The 18,571-nt window shown below is 49.2% G+C and overlaps 2 protein-coding genes across 3 annotated transcripts; one reads left to right on the forward strand and one right to left on the reverse strand.

Annotated features, from left to right (window-relative positions):
- Positions 1 to 99: 99 nt before the first annotated feature.
- Positions 100 to 8,964, reverse strand: DNALI1 (dynein axonemal light intermediate chain 1). Its single transcript, XM_084788122.1, has 6 exons — positions 8,783 to 8,964; positions 8,183 to 8,328; positions 6,769 to 6,938; positions 4,209 to 4,387; positions 3,738 to 3,902; positions 100 to 1,027 (listed from the first exon to the last, which is right to left on the reverse strand). The coding sequence occupies exons 1-6, from the start codon at positions 8,861 to 8,863 to the stop codon at positions 992 to 994; spliced, it is 777 nt and encodes a 258-aa protein (XP_084644248.1). The 5' UTR covers positions 8,864 to 8,964; the 3' UTR covers positions 100 to 991.
- Positions 8,965 to 10,078: 1,114 nt separating this feature from the next.
- SNIP1 (Smad nuclear interacting protein 1) lies at positions 10,079 to 16,740 on the forward strand. Of its 2 annotated transcripts, none has more exons than XM_084788121.1 (4): positions 10,079 to 10,357; positions 11,449 to 11,542; positions 13,980 to 14,566; positions 15,366 to 16,740. In XM_084788121.1, the coding sequence occupies exons 1-4, from the start codon at positions 10,158 to 10,160 to the stop codon at positions 15,628 to 15,630; spliced, it is 1,146 nt and encodes a 381-aa protein (XP_084644247.1). In that variant the 5' UTR covers positions 10,079 to 10,157; the 3' UTR covers positions 15,631 to 16,740. The 2 variants fall into 2 exon arrangements, with proteins under 2 accessions (XP_084644247.1, XP_084644246.1); XM_084788120.1 differs by having other exon boundaries at positions 10,080 to 10,357; positions 11,449 to 11,551.
- The last annotated feature ends 1,831 nt before the right edge of the window (positions 16,741 to 18,571 follow it).

Genomic DNA, 18,571 nt, shown 5'->3' on the forward strand with positions numbered 1-18,571 from the left:
TAAGGCACACCACACTTCGGAAGCTTAGTGGTTGACGCTGTACCCCAGTGCTAGTTGGCAACAGTAAATCCGCAGCCCAGAAACACCTGACCTGGCCCTTAGTTCCTCCAGGTGTGACCCTCTTGTGTGTGTCCACAGACTTGTGTGTTTCTCTCACATTGCTGAGCAGTGCTGGGGCTAGGAGCGCACAAAGCTGTAAGAGCACAAAGTATTTCAGAGACATTAGTGGTGAGGCTTGGAGAAATGAAGAGTGCTCGGGAAACTTTGTTGAGTTTACTTGGGCTTGTTAGGGTACAAATGCTTTCCCGCACTGGCCACAAAGCTAGCACAGCACAGAGGATGTGCTCTTCCAGGACCATGGCCACACATGTAGGTTGCGTTAGTGGAGACCTAGTTCCTCAGGGTATTGAGTAAGGGTCAAAGATGTGACTTGTAGTATGAAGTCAGAGTATTGGGATATATTCAGCTCTGAACGGTTCTTGTGGGGCTCATAGGCCTTGTGGTAAGCCTTGACTGGGATGGGGTCAGAGCTGCCAAGGAGGAAGTCCTTTCTGGCACCCCTTCAGGGGTACTTGAGGTACCCCCACCAATTGGAAGGAAGTGTTAGTGCCACTTTAAGAACAGTACTTCTGACACTTGACTAGATGATGGGTGTCCTCCCTGGGCTTCCTTGAATGGAGGAGATTGGTCTATAATTTGTCTTCTGGATCTACCAAACTGTCTTCAGGCCATAGCCTGACTGGAACTATGTGTGAGATGTAGCTTCCTCCTTAGCTGTTCATTCATGGGAGTGTGGAGTCAGGCTTTGATATCCTGCATAGGGTGAGTGAATGGTGTGGGGAGGACCTGGGGTGCGGATGTTCTTGTGATGCTGGGACTTTAAGCATAGAGTGGTGATGGGGAGGGGATAGCTTGTTCACTCAGGAAACTGGCTTTTTTATTACAGTGGGCTTATGAATGTGCATGGTTCCTGCCGAGGCCCATATGGAAATCACTTCTTCGGTGCAATAATGCCTTCCAGTTGGGCCTGAAACACAAAAACAAAACTCCATTAATATTTGCATCTTGCATGGCTGGGCATGGTTGGCACATGCCTTTAATCCCAACACTTGGGAGACAGAGGCAGGCGCGGATCTCTGTGAGTTCAAGACCAGCCTGGTCTACAAAGCGAGTCCTGGACAGCCAGGACTAGAAGAGAAATCCTGTCTCGAAAAACCAAAACAACAAAAAACATTGCATCTTGCACTTTAACCCGTAGCTGGGAGGAACAGCCCAAAGGCTGCTGTTCTGCCCATTCCTGGCTGGATTCGGGCTTGGCACGGTTTCATTGCATGAGCAGTCCTTGTTTCCATACAGTTATAGTTCAGTGTATAATAGAAAGCACAGAAAGGGAAATGGAATATAAGGTGTTGAAATAGTGGTTTTCCATCGCTCCTAAGCCTGAGTGTATCCACTAAGTTAAACATTTGGTACATGGAGCTCTGCTAGGACCAGAGGTCTGGGAAACTGCAGATTAGCGGCCGCCTAGACAGCTTGGCATTCAGTTAGAGGACATTGCAGCCAGTGAGTAGGTAGAGCCTAGAACCCTTGGGGCTTAGTTCCTCTAGCAGTCAGCACAATGATTCACTGCAGCGATATGACAGACCCTGAGGGACTATCCTGGGGGCTAAAAACACTGTTTTCTTTGTAGTGCAGCTTTGAGCTAATAAAAAGAACTCACTTGTAAAGAATCCTTCACCCTGGGGATTTCAAGGCTGCCTTTGGATGTTAGAAGGATGCTAAGGCATTCAGCTTTGCTCTTGTGGGAACTAAGGAACCAGCTTTGGAATCTGCTGAGTCAACATTTACATCTGGCTGAGGGGAAGTTTCTAGCTTTGTTTCTAACAGTCTGTTAAGCAACTAGCTTAATCTTTCATCCTCTGCTGATGGCTCATACAAAGCCTTCCTTATCTCAAGGGCCAGACCTTTGGCTTTAAGTGAGAAAGGAGGGAGGAGGGAGCTGCTTATGGGCACCAAATTTAGAGGAGTGATGCTCAACCCACAAGCCCCAGAACCTGGCTATGCCCTGTAGGTTCTGCTGAGAATATCTGGGGGTGGCCAATAGTTATAAAAGTTGCCCTGTAGCCAAGCAGTGGTGGAGTACATCTTTAATCCCAGCACTCAGGAGGCAGAGTCAGGCAGATCTTTGAGTTCAGGGCCAACCTGGTCTACAGACTTCCAGGACAGCCAGGGCTATACAGAGAAACCCTGTCTTGAAGGACAAAAGGAAAAGTTGCCCTGTGATAAACATGATACTTGTCTGGGGCTCAGTCTTTGCAGCCTGTGGCTTGATCTCCTTCCCACCCAGCCCTCTCCTAGCACCTCTGTGCTGTGCTGTGCTGAGGAAAACCACCCATAGCTGGGTTCCTCTGGCATGCACCTACGGGGGGCTCTCCACATAAGCGTCCTCTCAAAAGTCTTTGCTACCATAGTGCATCAAGATGCCAGGGTGGATAGCATTCCTGGTGGAGTCTGCTGAGGAGACCTAGACCATGGAGGAAGACTGCAATGACCAGTTTGAGGGGACAGATGTTGCAGCCTCTGGTTATGCACATCTTTTTCCCAAGAGGGAAACAGATTGGTAAGCATAATGGCTCAACAGTGGAGAGGCAGACTGAGGCAGTGGTTAGAGTTGAGAAAAGACTTCCTCCACAGCTAAAGGGATAAGGAACTTAGAAACGGAGCCCCACCCCACCCCCATCAGAGTCAGTACACATGGGCCAACATTTAAAAGCCTGTGATCCCAGCTACTTTAGAGGCAGAAGCACAATTGCAAAGAAAGGCCTCTCTGGGTTAGAGTGAGTTCAAGGCAACCCGGGAAACTCAGGTCCTGTTTCCAACTGGAAACTAAAAGGAAGGCTGGAGAGATGCCTCAGAGTTAAGAGCACTGACTGCTTTTTCAGAGGTCCTGAGTTCAATTCCCAGCAACAACATGGTAGTTCACGACCATGTATAATGTGATCTGATGCCCTTTTCTGGTGTTCAGGTATACATGCAGGCAGAAATAAATATTTTTTTTTTAAAAGTGCTAATTGTTCTTGCAGAAGATCAGGGTTTGTTTCCCAGCACCCACGGGGTGGCTTACAACCATCCAGAACTCCACTTCCAGGGATCCAACAAGCACACATGTGGTGCATGTATGAGCATGCAGGCAAAACATAGATAAAAAACAGAGCTTTAAAAAAATTCTTTAAAGCTTCGTGTGGAGCACACCTGTAATCCTAGAACTCAGGGAGGCAGAGACTGGCAGATCTCTGTAAGTTCAAGGCCTGCCTGCTCTACAAAGTAAGTCCAAGACAGCCAAAGCTACACAGAGAAACCCTATCTCCAACACTCTCTCTCTCTCTCTCTCTCTCTCTCTCTCTCTCTCTCTCTCTCTCTCTCTCTCTTTAAAAAGGAGAGCTGGGCATGATGGCATATGCCTGTAGTCCCGGTAGTACAGAGGTGAAGAAAGAAGAGTGTGAGTTGGAGGCTAGCCTGGGCTATATGAGACCCTGTCTCAAAAACCAAACAGGAAAAATAATAAGTACATAAATACATAGGAAAAAGGAGGGCTGGGGATGGAGTTTGGGGTGATAGCATCTGCCCAGTGTTCTTCAAGATACTGAACCTCCACTGCTTCAAAGAATGAAGAAACATGAAATCAGGAATAGGAAGGGACCGGTAGGGGGGGTGGGGCGTGACCTTTGCTCTTTTACCTTCAGCTGCTGATTGGTCCGTTTCAGGAACTGGATCTCCTCATTGTGCTTCTTCTCTTCCACCTGTCGCCTCTCGCTCTCCCGCTTCTCGGTGGCCTCACATTTTGCCTTCTGTTCATTCACTTGCCTCTCCAGATCCCTCTTTTCTGTCTCCAAGTCTGCAATCTGAAGGGAGAGTGGCCATCATCATCCTGGGACATCCCTGAGAGGATGATCTCTGTGAGCCTGGGTGGAGAGACTCAGGACACAGCTGGCCAACCTAAGTCCATGCCAGGGTATGTACTGCCACCCAGTGGGAAGTCAGTGACTGACATGGAGTGTCCTGAGACAAGACCACCTCTTCACTGGGGCCTTGCAGGATTAATGTGGACGACATCCACAGGGCCAGAATCCAGGGTTGCTATGACAACTGCGTGCCCCAAGATTTGCAGAAGAGTCTGGAAGCCAAGGGTACGTGTCAACCCCACTCACTTTCCTCTCCATGTCTGACTTCCCCTGCTCTGCCTGCAGTGCCTTCCTCATGCCAAATGCCACGCTGCTCTCATACAGAGTCTGGTAGGCAGCGATGGTCATGCGGATCTCATCCCGGACTCGGAGCAACAGCAGCCCTCTCTCTGCACAGTTGATGGTGACCTCCCGGATCAGTTCATCTTCCAATATGCACACAGAGAGATAAAAGGCAGTGGTTAGGGGACATGACCTTTGTCTATAGCAAGCCACCGGTCATCTTGGGAAGGACTTAGGGTGTGTTCTCAGAGGCATGGATCTGAGGAAATGACAGCTGGTAAAAGTAGGATACCCAAGCCGGACGGTGGTGGCGCATGCCTTTAATCCCAGCACTTGGATCACTGACAGTTCAAGGCCAACCTGGTCTACTGAGAAAGTACAGGACAGCCAGAGCTGTTACACAGAGAAACCCTGTCTTGAAAAACAAAACAAAACAAAAAAAGTAGGATCCCCAACACCCATGAAAAAAGCCAGGTACAGTGCACACATATAATCCTAGCCCTGGGGAGGTGGAGACAGAAAGTCCCCTGGATCTTGCTGGCCAGCTAGTCTTGCTAAAGCAATGCACTCCAGGTTTAGTGAGAGATCCTGTCTCAAAAAATAGAGGGGCTGGAGAGATGACTCAGCAATTAAAATCATTGTTTTCCAGAAAATCCACGTTTGACAGCTAAAAACCATCTGTAACTCCTCTTCCAGGGTATCCAATACTATCCAAGCCTCCTTGAGCACCACACAGATGTGGTGCTCAAATATACACACAGGTAAAACACACACACACACACACACACACACACACACACACACACACACACACTCACACAGAGTTCTTTTTTTTTTTTTAATCTCAAAAAAGAAGAAGAAGAAAAAGAAGAAAAAGTGGAGAAAGATAAAGAGTTTTAACATTGACTTCTGGTCTCCACACATGTGCACATACATTTAAGCACAACCACACACATGTGTACACATACACATGCATGCAACACACACACAAAAGCCAAACATATGGTCTACAAGAAGGCATTATGGGAGGGTGCGTTCCATGCCCCCCCCCCCAAAAAAAAACCCAGGCCACCCAGCCACTCCTTTGAACCTGATACTTGGAAGGAGCATGTCTGCAAGCCTGGCGTGGGGAGAGAGACTAGAGCCCCAGGTCTGTTGTGTTCATTGGTCCCTGCACTTCCTTGTTCAGGCACAAAGTGGATACAGGAAGAGCTGGCCTTCCCAAATGCTCCTGTGTTAAGCTGGGCAGTGGTGGTGCGTGCCTTTAATCCCAGCCCCCCCCCCCCCGCCCCAACTAAAATGGTGTTAAACTTTTATTTTAGTTTTATAAAATAATTATTGTCTTAAATGAAATTACCAAATGTCTTATTTTACCAATAGAGACCCAGGAACCAGATGTTGGTGTGAAAACCTGCTATCTCAGAGAGGCAGACAAAGCACCCAGCTGACCTTCCTACTCAATTCATGTCCCAATGGAAAAGGCCCAAAAAGCTCACTAGCTCAGCTGACATCCCAGGAGGAAAAGGCTAAAAACCCGAGGCCAAAGGCTCAAAGCTTAAAAGCCCAAAAAGCCAAAGGCCAAGGAGCTGAAGAGCTAAAGAGCTAAAAGCCCAAGAGCTAAGGAGCTCCTTCTACTTCTACACCTGTCTTAAATACTGTTCAACTCAACGTTCCTCCTACTCTGTAATCCCTGTCAGCTGGTTTCTTGCTTGTTTCTTAACCTAGGGTTAACTTTATTAAATCCTGTGTACAGAAAACTCTTGGATTAAATGTGTGTGCTAGGGTTGAGCTACACCACAATCACCTGTTCACAATAAACAGAAAGCTCTTGGGTTAAAGGCGTGTGCTAGGGCTCAACTATACCAAACAAAAGACAGGCTTCTTACAGTTCACAATCTTGGGGTTCACAATGTAATCAACTATCCTGCAACACTCAAGATGAAAGTCTTTTTAGCTAGACTCAGTGGCACATGCCTGTAATCCCAACACTCAGGGAGGCAGAGGCGGACAGATCTCTGTCAGTTCCAGGCCAGGCTAGTCTACAAATCAAGTCCAGGATAGCCAAGCCTGCACAGAGAAACCCTGTCTCAAAAACAAACACAAAGAATTAAACATCTGTGAGGGATCAGGTGCCAAGGTGACCATGAATGTTTGGCTGACAGATGGGTAGCTGAGGTGAGCAGGGGAGCCTGGGAGGGGAAAGGAATGTATTCGGCAGGTGTAGGAGAAAACCAGGCAAAGGGAGAAGGGATGGTTTTTCATTTTTATTATATATATATTATTATTATTTTTGTATTCGAGACAGGGTTTCTCTGTGTAGCCTTGGCTGTCCTGGACTCACTTTGTAGACCAGGCTGGCCTCGAACTCACAGCGATCCGCCTGCCTCTGCCTCTCAAGAGAGAGGATTAAAGGAAGAAGACATGATTTCTGAATGAGGGTTTCAGTTTAGGGTAACCAGGGCTTGGATTTCGTCCTAGAAGAAGGCAGTGAGTGTATAGTGCTCACTCCATCAAGCCTACTCACCAAAACACTGAGAGTAGAGTTCCCGGCGCACAGGGCAGATGCCCGTCTCTCTGGCCTGCCTCTGCTGCAGCTTCAAGTCCAGCTGCTCCTGCAGATGCACCACATCCATTCTGGTGCTGGGTGTGCTGGACACCTGCTGGATCCATAGTTGTGTGTCCTCCACCCACTCCCTGTGACACAGATACAAGCCACCAGATGTAAGCAGAGGGCCCCTGGAACTCTTGCCACCGTGTCACCAGAATCCACTTCCCTCTCTTTCCTAAGCCCCACACCACTATGCGGCCTGTATGGGACACCTACCTCGGGGTTGGTTAGTTGGGCAACCTCTACTCTCCAAGAGTCTACAACCCTTTGTTTCCAGGTTGTACCTGCCTAACATGCTGAGGACAGATTTGCATTGCTTTGCTTGATTTGAAAAGAAGATGTGGTGGGAATTTCCCCATGCTGGCTTATGGTGGAGACATAACACAAACAAACAAACAAACAAACAAACAAACCAAACCAAACCAAAACAAAAACTAAAAACCGCATGCAAGCCAGTATGTTTGCATTTGTGTATGCTGGGAGTATGGAGGTTCTTCAAGTGCCGTGTTGGCAATGGCTGCCCATAATGAATTCTGCCCTGGAGGCAGGCACAGCCAATTTCTGCCATGACAAACTTTCAGGCAGAATGGCAAGAGAGGGAGACCGTCTATGTTAGTGAGAGAGAATCCACTAATAAGTGACACATCTCTCTTGCTCCCCATCTCTGCACCTTTTATTCTGAGAGAAGAAGCATTTTATCGTCTTGGTTATAAAAACGTCTATCAGGTGTCGGGGGGGGGGGGGGGTTGCAAATTCTAGCTAGGCTATGTAGCCCAGGCTGGCTTCAAACTCTTATCCTTTTGCTCCTGTCTCCAGAGTTCTGGGATTAATGGTGAGATTCACTGGGCCTTGCCTTTTCTGAGTTTTTTTTTTTTTTGAGACACAATTTGGCTTATGAAGCTCACACTGGCCTAGGACTCATGGACTCATTTTGTAGTCCAGGCTGGCTTTGGCTTTGAGGCAATCTTTCTGGGTCTAACAGTGCTGGGACTCAGTACAAGCCACCACACCAGGATCTCTAGGAGGAACTTTGATGGAGGCACCAAAGAAGCAGAAGATCAGCAATGAAGTCTAGGAGGAACAGGGCTGGGCTAGAGAAACATATTTGAAAGCTGACTGCCTAGCTAATGTCACAAGACTGCTCCGAAGTGGGTTTAGAGGTTTCCTGCCTGGCTGTGAGCGTCCACCATACTCAGAATCCATTAACTCCAGAAAGCTGAGAGGAAACCCAGACTTCCTGGCCCCTAGACACCTAAGTTCTGGGGCTAAGAACTTGGACCTTCTTCCAGCCAAAGCTGGCTAATTTTTTGTTTTTGTTTTTGTTTTTTACCTTGGAGGCAGGATGGCATTCAAGATTTCTTCTGCCTGTTTGGTAGGATCTGGGACACAGGAAGTTGAGGGCAGCTTGGCCTTGGGTGGCTGTGGGACTGAACCAGAGGGTCCAGGCTGCTGGGGGCTGACTTTCAGTGCCCGAGCCTGAGAAGAGACAGGTGAGACAGTCCCTCCAGATTACTCCAGGTCTCTTGTACAGCCTCCCCCCATTTCCAGCCTACTTGCCTCATCTGTGGTCTCAACAGAAATATGATCTGAAGGCACCACTAGGGCTATCTGGCACTGACCCTGTGTTTGAACTGGTCAGGCCTCTGCTCTGACTCTACGGATAGGGAAGTCACTACTGGACCTATTCTTGGACCTATCACAAGCCCTATTATTTCCATGTGACTTCTTTTTCATCTTAAATGTGTCCTTTGGGGGTCACAGCTAGGCTTCTTGTACTCCTCTCCCAACCTCTGTCCCTGTCCCAATTCCCTTAGCTGTCAACCCCAGCAATCTCTGTCTCCGGAAATTCCAGAGCTCCTCAAAGCTGGGATGTCTTTGCCCATAGCGAGCTTGTAGGATCTCGCATCGCCTGAGACCTGCTCATACATACCTTGGGGCTCCGTTTTTCTGTGTTCCGGCTCACCAACACTGGGGTGTCATATTTGAGCAGAGAATCTGCGGGGGGTATCATGGTGGCAGTAAGGGTAGCAACTCCGTAGCGGCCCCTCCAGGTGGAGCCTTGTTTGCGGTCACCATGGAAACCCCTCCTTTCCTTGCCCCATGGATGGGGCGGGGCTTCGGAGGGAGGCGTTGCCGGCCGCGTGCAAGTTTTGTGCTTGCTCCACAAGCTCTACGTCTGATTCGGGATGTGATGACATGGGCAGACGGCCTTTGCTGAGCCAGCCTTGAAACGAAAATCATCTCCCAACTCTGTAGTGTATTTGGCGATGATTGACACTTGGAAGCCAGAGGCGAGGAGGGATCTTGGTTGAGTTCTAGGGCAGCAAGGCTACATAGAGACACTGTCTCAAGAAACAAAGAAACAAAACATTTCATATTGTTGAGTATTTGTCTGTGTTTTGTAACTATTAACAATGCGCAACAAACAGCGTTGGATTAGCTTTCCTACATTTTTTCTTTTTTAAAGTCGGGCAGTGGTGCCACACAACTTTAATTCCAGCTCTTGGGAGGCAGAAGCAGGCGGACAGCCTGGTCTACACAGTGAGTTCTGGGACACCCAGGACTACACAGAGAAACCCTGTCTCGAGGAAAAAAAATTGTGATTTTTGAGGTTCTGAGAATTGCACCCAGGGCTTTGCACACAAGAGGCAAACGCTCTCTACAATTAAGCTACATCCTCAGCGTTCCCTTCCCTTTTAATTTCAATTTTTCTTTTTTCTTTTCCTGTTTTTTTTTTTTGTTTTTGTTTTTTGGTTTTGTTTGGTTTTGTTTTTTGAGGCAGAATTTCTCTGTGTAGCCTTAGTTGTCCTGGACTCACTTTGTAGACCAGGCTGGCCTTGAACCCACAGCGGTCCGCCTCCCGAGTGCTGGGATTAAAGGTGTGTGCCACGCCCGGCTCTTCAACTAATTTCTATTTGGCGATGCTGAAGATAGACTCCAGGGCTTTGGGCTCAGAGCTCTTCTTTAGTTACAACTTTTTCAAAGTGAGACAAGAGTCTCATTAAATTGCTCAGGCTGGCCGCGAATTTACAGCGACGCTCCTGCCTCACACTCCCGAGGGCTGGCCCTGATTTTCAGCACTCCAGCCACACCTTCCCAGTAGCAGGGACACCCACGCCACTAGCCTGGGCTTTCCCAGCATCCGAACTCTTATCACCTGCGGCCCCACCCACCACGGGCTGGCGCCGTGACGACTTCTGGGATAGCGCGCCGTCCGGAAGCGGAAATATAAAGGTCTGTCCGTCACTTCCTTCGGCTTTAGTGGCTCAACGGACCGTTCGAGTGGGTCTCGACCGGGCCGCAGGATGAAGGCGGGGAAGAGCGAGCGGGAGCGAAGCGGCCGGCGGCGACACCGGACAGGCGACGCGTTGGCGACCGTGGTGGTGAAGCAGGAACGCCTGAGTCCCGAACCCGTGGCCCACCGCCGGCCAGACGCCCCAGCCGCCAGCCCGTCCCCGCCCGCCGCCGAACCCGGGCGGGCCAGCCACCACGGGAGCCGAGCCCGGTGAGCGGGGCTGCGGCCGGGACGGCGTAGGGCCTGGGCGTTGGGAGCGACTCGGGGTGCAGAGCACCTGTTGAATTGAAATGAGATTCACGGGTGGGAGTGTTTTCCCACTTGTCTGCCGTCAGAGTGTGTCTCACCTTAGGGCTTGGCGACTCCTTCGCAGCACTCGTTTTCAGTGCCTCCGTACATCATCGGTTTACTGAGTGCATAGTGTGGGCGGAGGATTTGAGGTACTGGGCCACAGCGTGAAGAAGAGAGTTGCTTTTACCCTGGATACCCTGGAGAAATTGGGCATGCTCCAACCCCAAGAAGGAAAATAGCAAGCAGATCGTTTCAGTTAATGTTAAGACGGCAATGTGGTAGTGAGCGGCGGGGTGGAAAGAGGAGAGGGCTTCTAAAGAGGTCCTAGCTCAGCTGAGACCTGATTGATAAGATTGGCCCATCCCTCTTGAGCCAAGAGTTTTGACAATCCAGGCAGAAGTCAGTGTGGGTCCAGCATTCTTGTAACCAGCAGTGGGGACGCTGAGGCAGGAGGATCCTGAGTTTCAGGTTGGGCTATGTAGTTACACACACACACACACACACACACACACACACACACACACACACACACGATTATGAGAGAGGAAAATATATACAAAGATCCTGAAGCAGATTTGTGTTTGCTTTAGAAGTTGCCAGAGTATCTGGAATTGAGTGATGGAGGAGCAGTGTAGGCCGCTAAGAATGATGCAGGATGGAGGACAGGGTGGGGCCCTGGGCCCTGCCGAGGGATTGGATGTGCTTATTGGGGAGAAGGGAGCGGGTTAGAAAAAACAAACAGATTGACTTACTGGATAGTGGCGCCGATTAGTAGGATGGCCCGACTGTGGAAACGAAAGGTTTTTGAGGCCTTGGGTTCAAGAATTAGTGTGAAGGCTTAGTAGGCAGTTGTGTATGCATTTGGGAGAAGTGACCGGGACAGTGAAGGCCTGGCCCCACTAGTGGTTCTACAAATGTCCTGTGTTTAGTAGGCGACCCCGATACTTGAAGCAAATTTACTTGGGGGAAGGGACATTGAGGTGAAATCCTGTGTACTGTGCTCTGCAAAGGTCCCCAGCGAAAAAGAAAAGCAAGTCCTCAGGGAGAAGAAGCAAGTCTCCTCGGACTAAGAGAAGCCGGAGTCCTCACTACTCCACGGTCAAAGTGAGTCAGGTGGGTGAGCGGGCGGGAGCCTCTGATGGGATGGTCCAGTCCGGAGCTAATGCTAGACCGGAAGAGGCTGCACCGGGGGTGCTTCGGCTTCCATGGCCTTGGCTTTTCTGAGAGCTGGATATGTATTTGGGGCTGCTTTTTCCCGAGAATTTAAATCTGGAGGCGGTTACTGGTTTGATTTTGATAACTCTTGTCAGGAATACTACAGAGAGGTGTAGGTCTCCACGCTTCTCCCAGTGGCCTCTTCTCACCTAGCTGTGGCACTGTCGGGGTCAGGGTGCGCACGTTTCCCTGCCGCCAGCCCTCCCGACGCGCTTCAGACTCATTGCTTTCCACCTTCGTCCTTCCTTACCTCCTGGCCTTCTGGGTGCACATGTGAGCCTGTGGCCTTTAGATGTAGAGATTGTTTATGGTGCACATGTGAGCCTGTGGCCTTTAGATGTAGAGATTGTTTATGGTGCTGTTTACACCAGCATGGGTGGGCTGGATTTGGCCTGTGAGTGCCGGTGAGCTCCAGGTCCAGTCATTCAAGGGACATTGGTTTTCTCCATTGGATTGTTATTTTTGCTCCCACATTGGACATCAGTCAGGGATATGTCATTCTGCCAATACCATGCTGTCTTTTTGTTTTTTTGCTTGTTTGTTTGTTTTTGAGACAGGGTTTCTCTGTTAGCCTTGGCTGTCCTGGACTCGCTTTGTAGACCAGGCTGGCCTCAAACTCACATCAGTTCACCTGCCTCTGGCCAGCTCACCATGCTGTCTTGATTAACACACTTAAATAGGTCTTGAAACTGTGTGCTCTGATTCCTTCTACTATATTCTTTTTAAAATTTAGCTGCCCTTTGTCTGCATCTCTGTGTAAACGCTAGAACTGTCGTGAATGTGTGTGTGATAAAGATCTTTTAAAGATAAATTTTTTGCATGTGTATGAGTGTTTTGCCTTCCTGGGTATGTGTATGTCTGGTGTCTACAGGGTTCAGAAAAGGGTACAGATTCCCTAGAACCTAAGTTAAGGATAGCTGTAGCCAACTTGTGGGTGGTGGGAGCTGACCCAGCTTCTCTGGAGGAACAGAAAGTGCTTTAACTGCAGTTATCTTCTAGATTTGCTGGAGGCAGGTGTGGTGGTGCAGGAATGTAACCTACGCCGGAGGCAGGTGCATTACAAGTTTAGTACTGGTTTTAAAAGCTTACTGAGAGGCTGTCTGAAAAATAGAAAGGGCTGGGGATAAACTTTAGGAGTAGAGTGCTTGTCTAGCTTGCTTCTAGCCTTGGATCCTAGTCCCATAACCATCATATACGCATGTATATTAATGAATATTACTCAACCTTAAAAGGAAGAAAATTCTGACCCCTGATGATTTGCTTGATAAACCAGGCAGAAAAGGACAAAGACTGCATGATTCACATTTTTGTAGTTAAGACCGGTTATCTCCTGCCAGTTAGGCCCAGGATGGCCTGAAACTTGCTTGCTAGCACAGGCAGGCCTTGAACTCTTGATGATTCTCTTGCCTCAGCCTTCTGAGTGCTGATATTTAGGGTGCAGCATCAATCAGACTTCACCAGTGATGTCTCCTGCCCCAACCCCCACGCCTTTAGAGACAGGTTTTCATTCTCACTATAGCAGTTGGCTGGCCTCGAACCCCTGGAGATGCACCTGCTCCTGCCTCCCAAGTGCTGGGATTAGAGGTGTGCAGCCCCAGTTCCTTCTCTTGACAGTAGCTAGTTCTAACCTTTCAGTTTTGCTAATCTGAGAAGATTCCCACTTCTTTTGGCACTGATGCTCTGCTTATTAGAAGAAACACATCTTCAGGGATAGACTAAGTGTTAGATTCCTCTGGAAATGCGGTTGCTGTGCTTTGCCCTTGGAGCGATTGCCTTTGTAATTGTTGAGGCTGAAACCTTTAAAATTATTTCACTTTCTGTATCTTAAATGTGACTGTTCTGTTTTCTACCCTGCTGCCCTGTGGGTTTGCCTGCAGATGACTGCGAGGGGTATTTCTCCTCCTCCCTCTTGTTTTGAGGGTTCTGGATGTGGGCTTGAGCTATCAGGCCTGTGTTTGAGGAATACAGAGTCTTGATGGCCCTGTAGGGGACAGAACCACACAGACAGCCTTGTGTAGTTAGCAACCTGTTCTCAGTACCGGAGGCCAGGTCACAGATGTGTTGTTAGGGTTTTTGTTGCATTATTTTGTTTTTCTTTTTTGAGATTTAATTATTTTTGATTGGGGGTGTTTTGCCTGCAGTGCCCACACTAGCCACAAGAGGGCTCTGGATCCCTGGAGCTGTAGTTGCAGATGGGCGACAACAGCCATGTGGGTGCTGGGAACGGAATAGGAGACCTCTTCCTCGCTGAGCCATCTCTCAGACCTGGTAGATTGTTCATGGAGTAGAAGCCATCTTTCCTTTACTAAATCCTTCTGAATTTCAGGAACGTGAGGACCATGCACGGAGAGGACGAGAGGATCGCCAGCACCGGGAGCCATCAGAACAGGAGCACAGGAGAGCCCGGAACAGTGAGCGAGACCGGCACCGGGGCCATTCCCGCCAAAGGAGGAGCTCTGATGAGAAGAAGCCTGTCAGTGGGCAGGGCCGGGATAGAGACAGCCAGAACCTCCAGGCCCAGGAGGAAGAGAGGGACTTTCATAATGCCAGGCGCCGCGAGCATCGCCAGCACAACGAACGTGCTTGCGGTGAGACCCAGGAGGCGATCCCTCGCCCTGCTGCTAACAGAAGCAAAGAGGTGCCTGTTAAAGAAAAACAAAGCTTTGAACTTTCGGGGGCACTTCTTGAGGACACCAATACCTTCCGGGGTGTGGTTATTAAATACAGTGAGCCCCCAGAAGCCCGGATCCCCAAAAAACGGTGGCGTCTCTACCCCTTTAAAAATGATGAAGTACTTCCTGTCATGTACATCCATCGGCAGAGCGCTTACCTCCTGGGTCGGCATCGCCGCATTGCCGACATTCCCATCGACCACCCCTCTTGCTCAAAGCAGCATGCAGTCTTCCAGTACCGGTAGGTAGAGGGAGGGAGACGGGAAGGGGACAGTCTTAACAGCCCGTGGGTACTCTCTTAACATTTGTACAAGAGGCTTGAACTTGGTGTCAGAAACCCAGATATTAGCCCAACCACTGCATGGTGGTACAGGCCTTTAATCCTGGCTCTCAGGAGACCAAGCAGGATAGTTGATCTATCCTCTAGGTGTGGGCTTTGTACCATCACCACATCTCAAAAATATAAAAGACGAAAGAAAAAGAAAATTTAAAATCCTGCCATGCTCTGGACCTGTTTCCACCTGCCCCTAAGGGCTGTATGAGGACCAGACAGAACTAGAAGGCAGAGTCAGAGTGACAGGTAGACGCTGGCTGAACCTGTTGCCTCGGAATGTACCTTTACCGTTTGATCCTCAATAGTTGTGTGAGGGAAACAGGGCCAGTAACACCCTCGTTTGACAGGTGAGAAAGCTGCAGCTCAGCACAGGCAACTGATGCGGGAAACAGTCTTCAGAGCGGAACTCTGCCTCACAGCAGCGTGGCTCTCAAGTCCCAGTTCTTCTGTTCTTATTCCCTACTGGGATCCTTCTGGCCCTCCATCCCTCCCACACCCACAGCCAGCTTCACGTTTTCTCTTCGGTATATTTAAACTGTTGCAGTTTCCCTGTGGGGCAGTACTTCCCCCTGACTTTCCACAGTTGGCATCTGAATCCTGTGCAAGCCAGGTCAGTACCATCTAGATCTGTAGCAGGGAGCGTTAGAGAGACAGATGGTCTCTGCTAGGCCGCGGCTCACCGGCGTCTCTCCTCGGTCTCTTCTAGGCTTGTGGAGTACACCCGGGCTGACGGCACCGTTGGTCGGAGGGTGAAGCCCTACATCATCGACCTCGGCTCCGGCAACGGAACCTTCCTGAACAACAAGCGTATCGAGCCGCAGAGATACTATGAACTGAAGGAGAAAGACGTCCTTAAATTTGGCTTCAGTAGCAGAGAATACGTCTTGCTCCATGAGTCCTCAGACACCTCTGAGCTAGACAAGAAGGAGGATGAGGATGACGAGGAAGAGGAAATGGTGTCTGACAGCTAGCAGCCGAGAAGCAGCCTCCGCTGTTAGCGACCACTCCCGCCTCCTCTTGCCTTAAGTCTTTCCTCTGTGGCTGCCCAGCCTGTGTTGCAGTATGAGAGCTCTCGCTTCATGTTTTGTGGAACTCGACACGGCAGCTGCCTGCCTGTGGGCGCTTGTTTCCTGAGCATCTCACCAATTACAGCGTGTGGAGTTTGGTCAAAGTGTGGCTGTAGTGGTGCCTTCAGAACTGCTGCCCAGGAAACGGCTCTTGGAAAAGGGGTTGTGGCTTCTTCTCTTTGTACAGTTTCTTATTTATATAGTCGTTGAGCTTTGTGGACCAGGAGTCTTGTTTTGGGGACAAGCCCTAGATCAGAGAATCTTAGTAAGCTTTGGTTGTCACCAAAACAGCCTCCAGCGTATACCAAAGCTTTGACCTGGTTCAGCTCTTGAGTCATAGAAGTTGGTTTTGCACTTCATTTTTGGGGGTGACACTTTCCACACGACCTCATTATTGACTGTCTGCGCTAAACACTCAGTGACGCCTATGTAGATGTGACCGTGTAGGGAGGTCATGGCTTCTACTAACGGGTGCTGGTGTCATAGCATGCACTGGGTTGTGGGTCTGCGTCCCGTGAGGATTCCTGATTTCCCTATGAAACACAGACATAACAGTTTTGATCATCCGGCCTTTTCTTCACATGGCATTTTTATTCAGATGTTACCTCTCTCTTCTCCCTTTGAGAAATACACTGACGCTGACTCTGTAGCAGGGGCCGTGCTCTGGCCTAGGGACGTGTATGTGTCTAAAGGAGCGTGTGTAGCTTCCACATTTCTGTCTCATCATCTTTTGACCATGTGTTTGTATTTACCTCCCAAGGATGGAAAGCAAGGGGCAGCCCTGTTTCCGACCTTCCCACCTGGGGTCTGTGTAAGTAGAAAGATACTCATTGCTTAAAGTGTGTGTGCTTCTAAGTGGTGTGTTTGAGAGCTATGTGCTGATTTTCATATGACTGTTTTGTGATATAAATAATACCACATGATAGGCAAAGGCCTATCTGCATTTGAAGAGCAGGTTTTCATTTATATGTATTTTTGAAATTAAAAAAAATAAAATTTGTAAATATAGCCCTATTTTAGAGGGTAATACTTTTCTCACCTAAGGGACTTTTGTTCATAGGTATGTTTGCTTCTAAAAGAATCTTTGTAAACACGTTCTGAGGTAAAAGTAGTATGTGTGTGGGGAGTTGTAGGGAGAGACCCAGAAGTGCAGAGGACAGGAACCTCGTATTTCAGCAGGAAGGCTATGGATTGGTGGCATCACCAGTGCCGTTTGACCACCAGGGAAGGTTTTGTGTCGATGGCTCAGCACGCAATGAAAACACCATCAGGACCACTTCATCCTCAGGTGGCGATGAGGGTGGGGGCGCAGAGAGAGGTGATACCACTCAACCTGACCTTCTCTTAGCTTCCTCCTGGGGTTAGAATTTAGGATGCTGATAACTAGACTGTCTTTTTAAATTGTATTTATTTATTTTTATTTAGTCATGGTCTCGCTTAATCTCAGGGCTAGAGACTGCTAATGCAGGAGGCACACATTCAGAAGAGGTGACCCAGTCCCTTCTGTGTCCAGAAAGCAGATTGTACCTGGGATATTTTTCTCAATCCAGACAAGGTTTTATGTCTGGGATTCCACAATAATAATCTACCAGCCTACTTCACGGCCTCCTTGTCCAACGATAGTTTGTGGATTCCTTTCTTGATAAACACTGTGGAAGGTGACCTCTTCACCTACATTTTCTTAGTAAAGAGGTCCCAGGAACCAGAAGTGGTGACTCATGCCAGTAGCCATGGTCCTGGAGAGGCTGAGGCAGGAGGATTGCTGCAGATGTTAGGGGACATGGACTGCGAGGCAGCCTGGTGTGTGTAGTGAGACTTTCATCTCTACAGACATGCCCCAGTTCCACTGATAGCATTTGCTTTAGTGGAGCAGTGGCCTTCTAGTTAAGAACTTCACGTCAGACACCTGGGGAGACGTCTTTCTTTTCCTCTTGGAGATGTCTTCATCTTGGCTGCAGGTTCTTCACTGTCTCTCTTTGCCTTGATGAAGTCTGTCTGGGTGTAAAGTGGCTCTTTGCTGCTGAGCTTTTTGGCCAACTTCCTCTTGGTCCATAGTCCTGAAGCCATGTGAAAAAGTCTATAGATGTGTGCCAGTGAGATGGCTCGGCTAGTAAAGGTGCTTGTCACCAGGTCTGATGACCTGAATTTGATCCCCAGAAACATGGTAGGAGGTCAGTCAGCTCCCACAAGCTGCCCTCAGACCTCCACACCTGTGCACAGAAGACAACTGTAAAAGTCCTCACCAGGACTCTGTTACCTTGTTCTGATCTTACCAGAGATGGCTCCCTGAGTGTGAGTGCTGGTGGCTCCTTCAGATACTTGTCCTGTGTGTTTGGGTGATCTGTGGCCAGTAGGAATAATTAGTTGAGATAATGGTATTTGAAAGAGGGTCCTAGAGCTCAGGTTGGCCTGCAACTCACCTTGTAGTCCAGCTTGTCCCCAAACTCCTGCCTATCTTTGTCTCAGCAACTTTCTCCCTGTCCCCGAACACTCCCAGGTCTTCACTGTGGTCTTCCAGCACCAATCTGAGCACCCAAAGTAGCTGGCCCTAGAAGCCATCAAGGTCCCTGTGTTTTATGCACGGACACCTGGGACCTACGAATGCAAGCTCTGCAGGACGCTGCATGGTGAGGATAGAGCTACCTGGCCCACAGCCCCGGGAAGGAACAGCAGACCAAGTTGGCCCCATTGGTTGCCAGGGAGGTCCGTACCCTAGGTCAGTGTGGAGATGGCCTTGGTAAAGATCGGCCAGTGGGACTACAGAGTGATCCAGCAGAGGGACATGGAAATGGATCTGCAGAATTTACTCTTTCAGGCGGAACCCTGAGAGCGGGGAGAACATGGT

This window comes from Acomys minous (genome assembly GCF_964271855.1).
Source record: "Acomys minous genome assembly, chromosome: 6".
Lineage (NCBI taxonomy): Eukaryota > Metazoa > Chordata > Mammalia > Rodentia > Muridae > Acomys > Acomys minous.

Coding starts and splice junctions, on each gene's coding strand:
- DNALI1 (XM_084788122.1), bottom strand. CDS start 8,863: ATGATACCCCCCGCAGATTCTCTGCTCAAATATGACACCCCAGTGTTG. Junction 6,939..8,182: donor AATGCCATCCTGCCTCCAAG/GTAAAAAACAAA, acceptor TCTGTGTCACAG/GGAGTGGGTGGAGGACACAC. Junction 1,028..3,737: donor GGACCAATCAGCAGCTGAAG/GTAAAAGAGCAA, acceptor TTTGTGTTTCAG/GCCCAACTGGAAGGCATTAT.
- SNIP1 (XM_084788120.1), top strand. CDS start 10,158: ATGAAGGCGGGGAAGAGCGAGCGGGAGCGAAGCGGCCGGCGGCGACAC. Junction 10,358..11,448: donor CACCACGGGAGCCGAGCCCG/GTGAGCGGGGCT, acceptor TGCTCTGCAAAG/GTCCCCAGCGAAAAAGAAAA. Junction 11,552..13,979: donor CCACGGTCAAAGTGAGTCAG/GTGGGTGAGCGG, acceptor TCTGAATTTCAG/GAACGTGAGGACCATGCACG.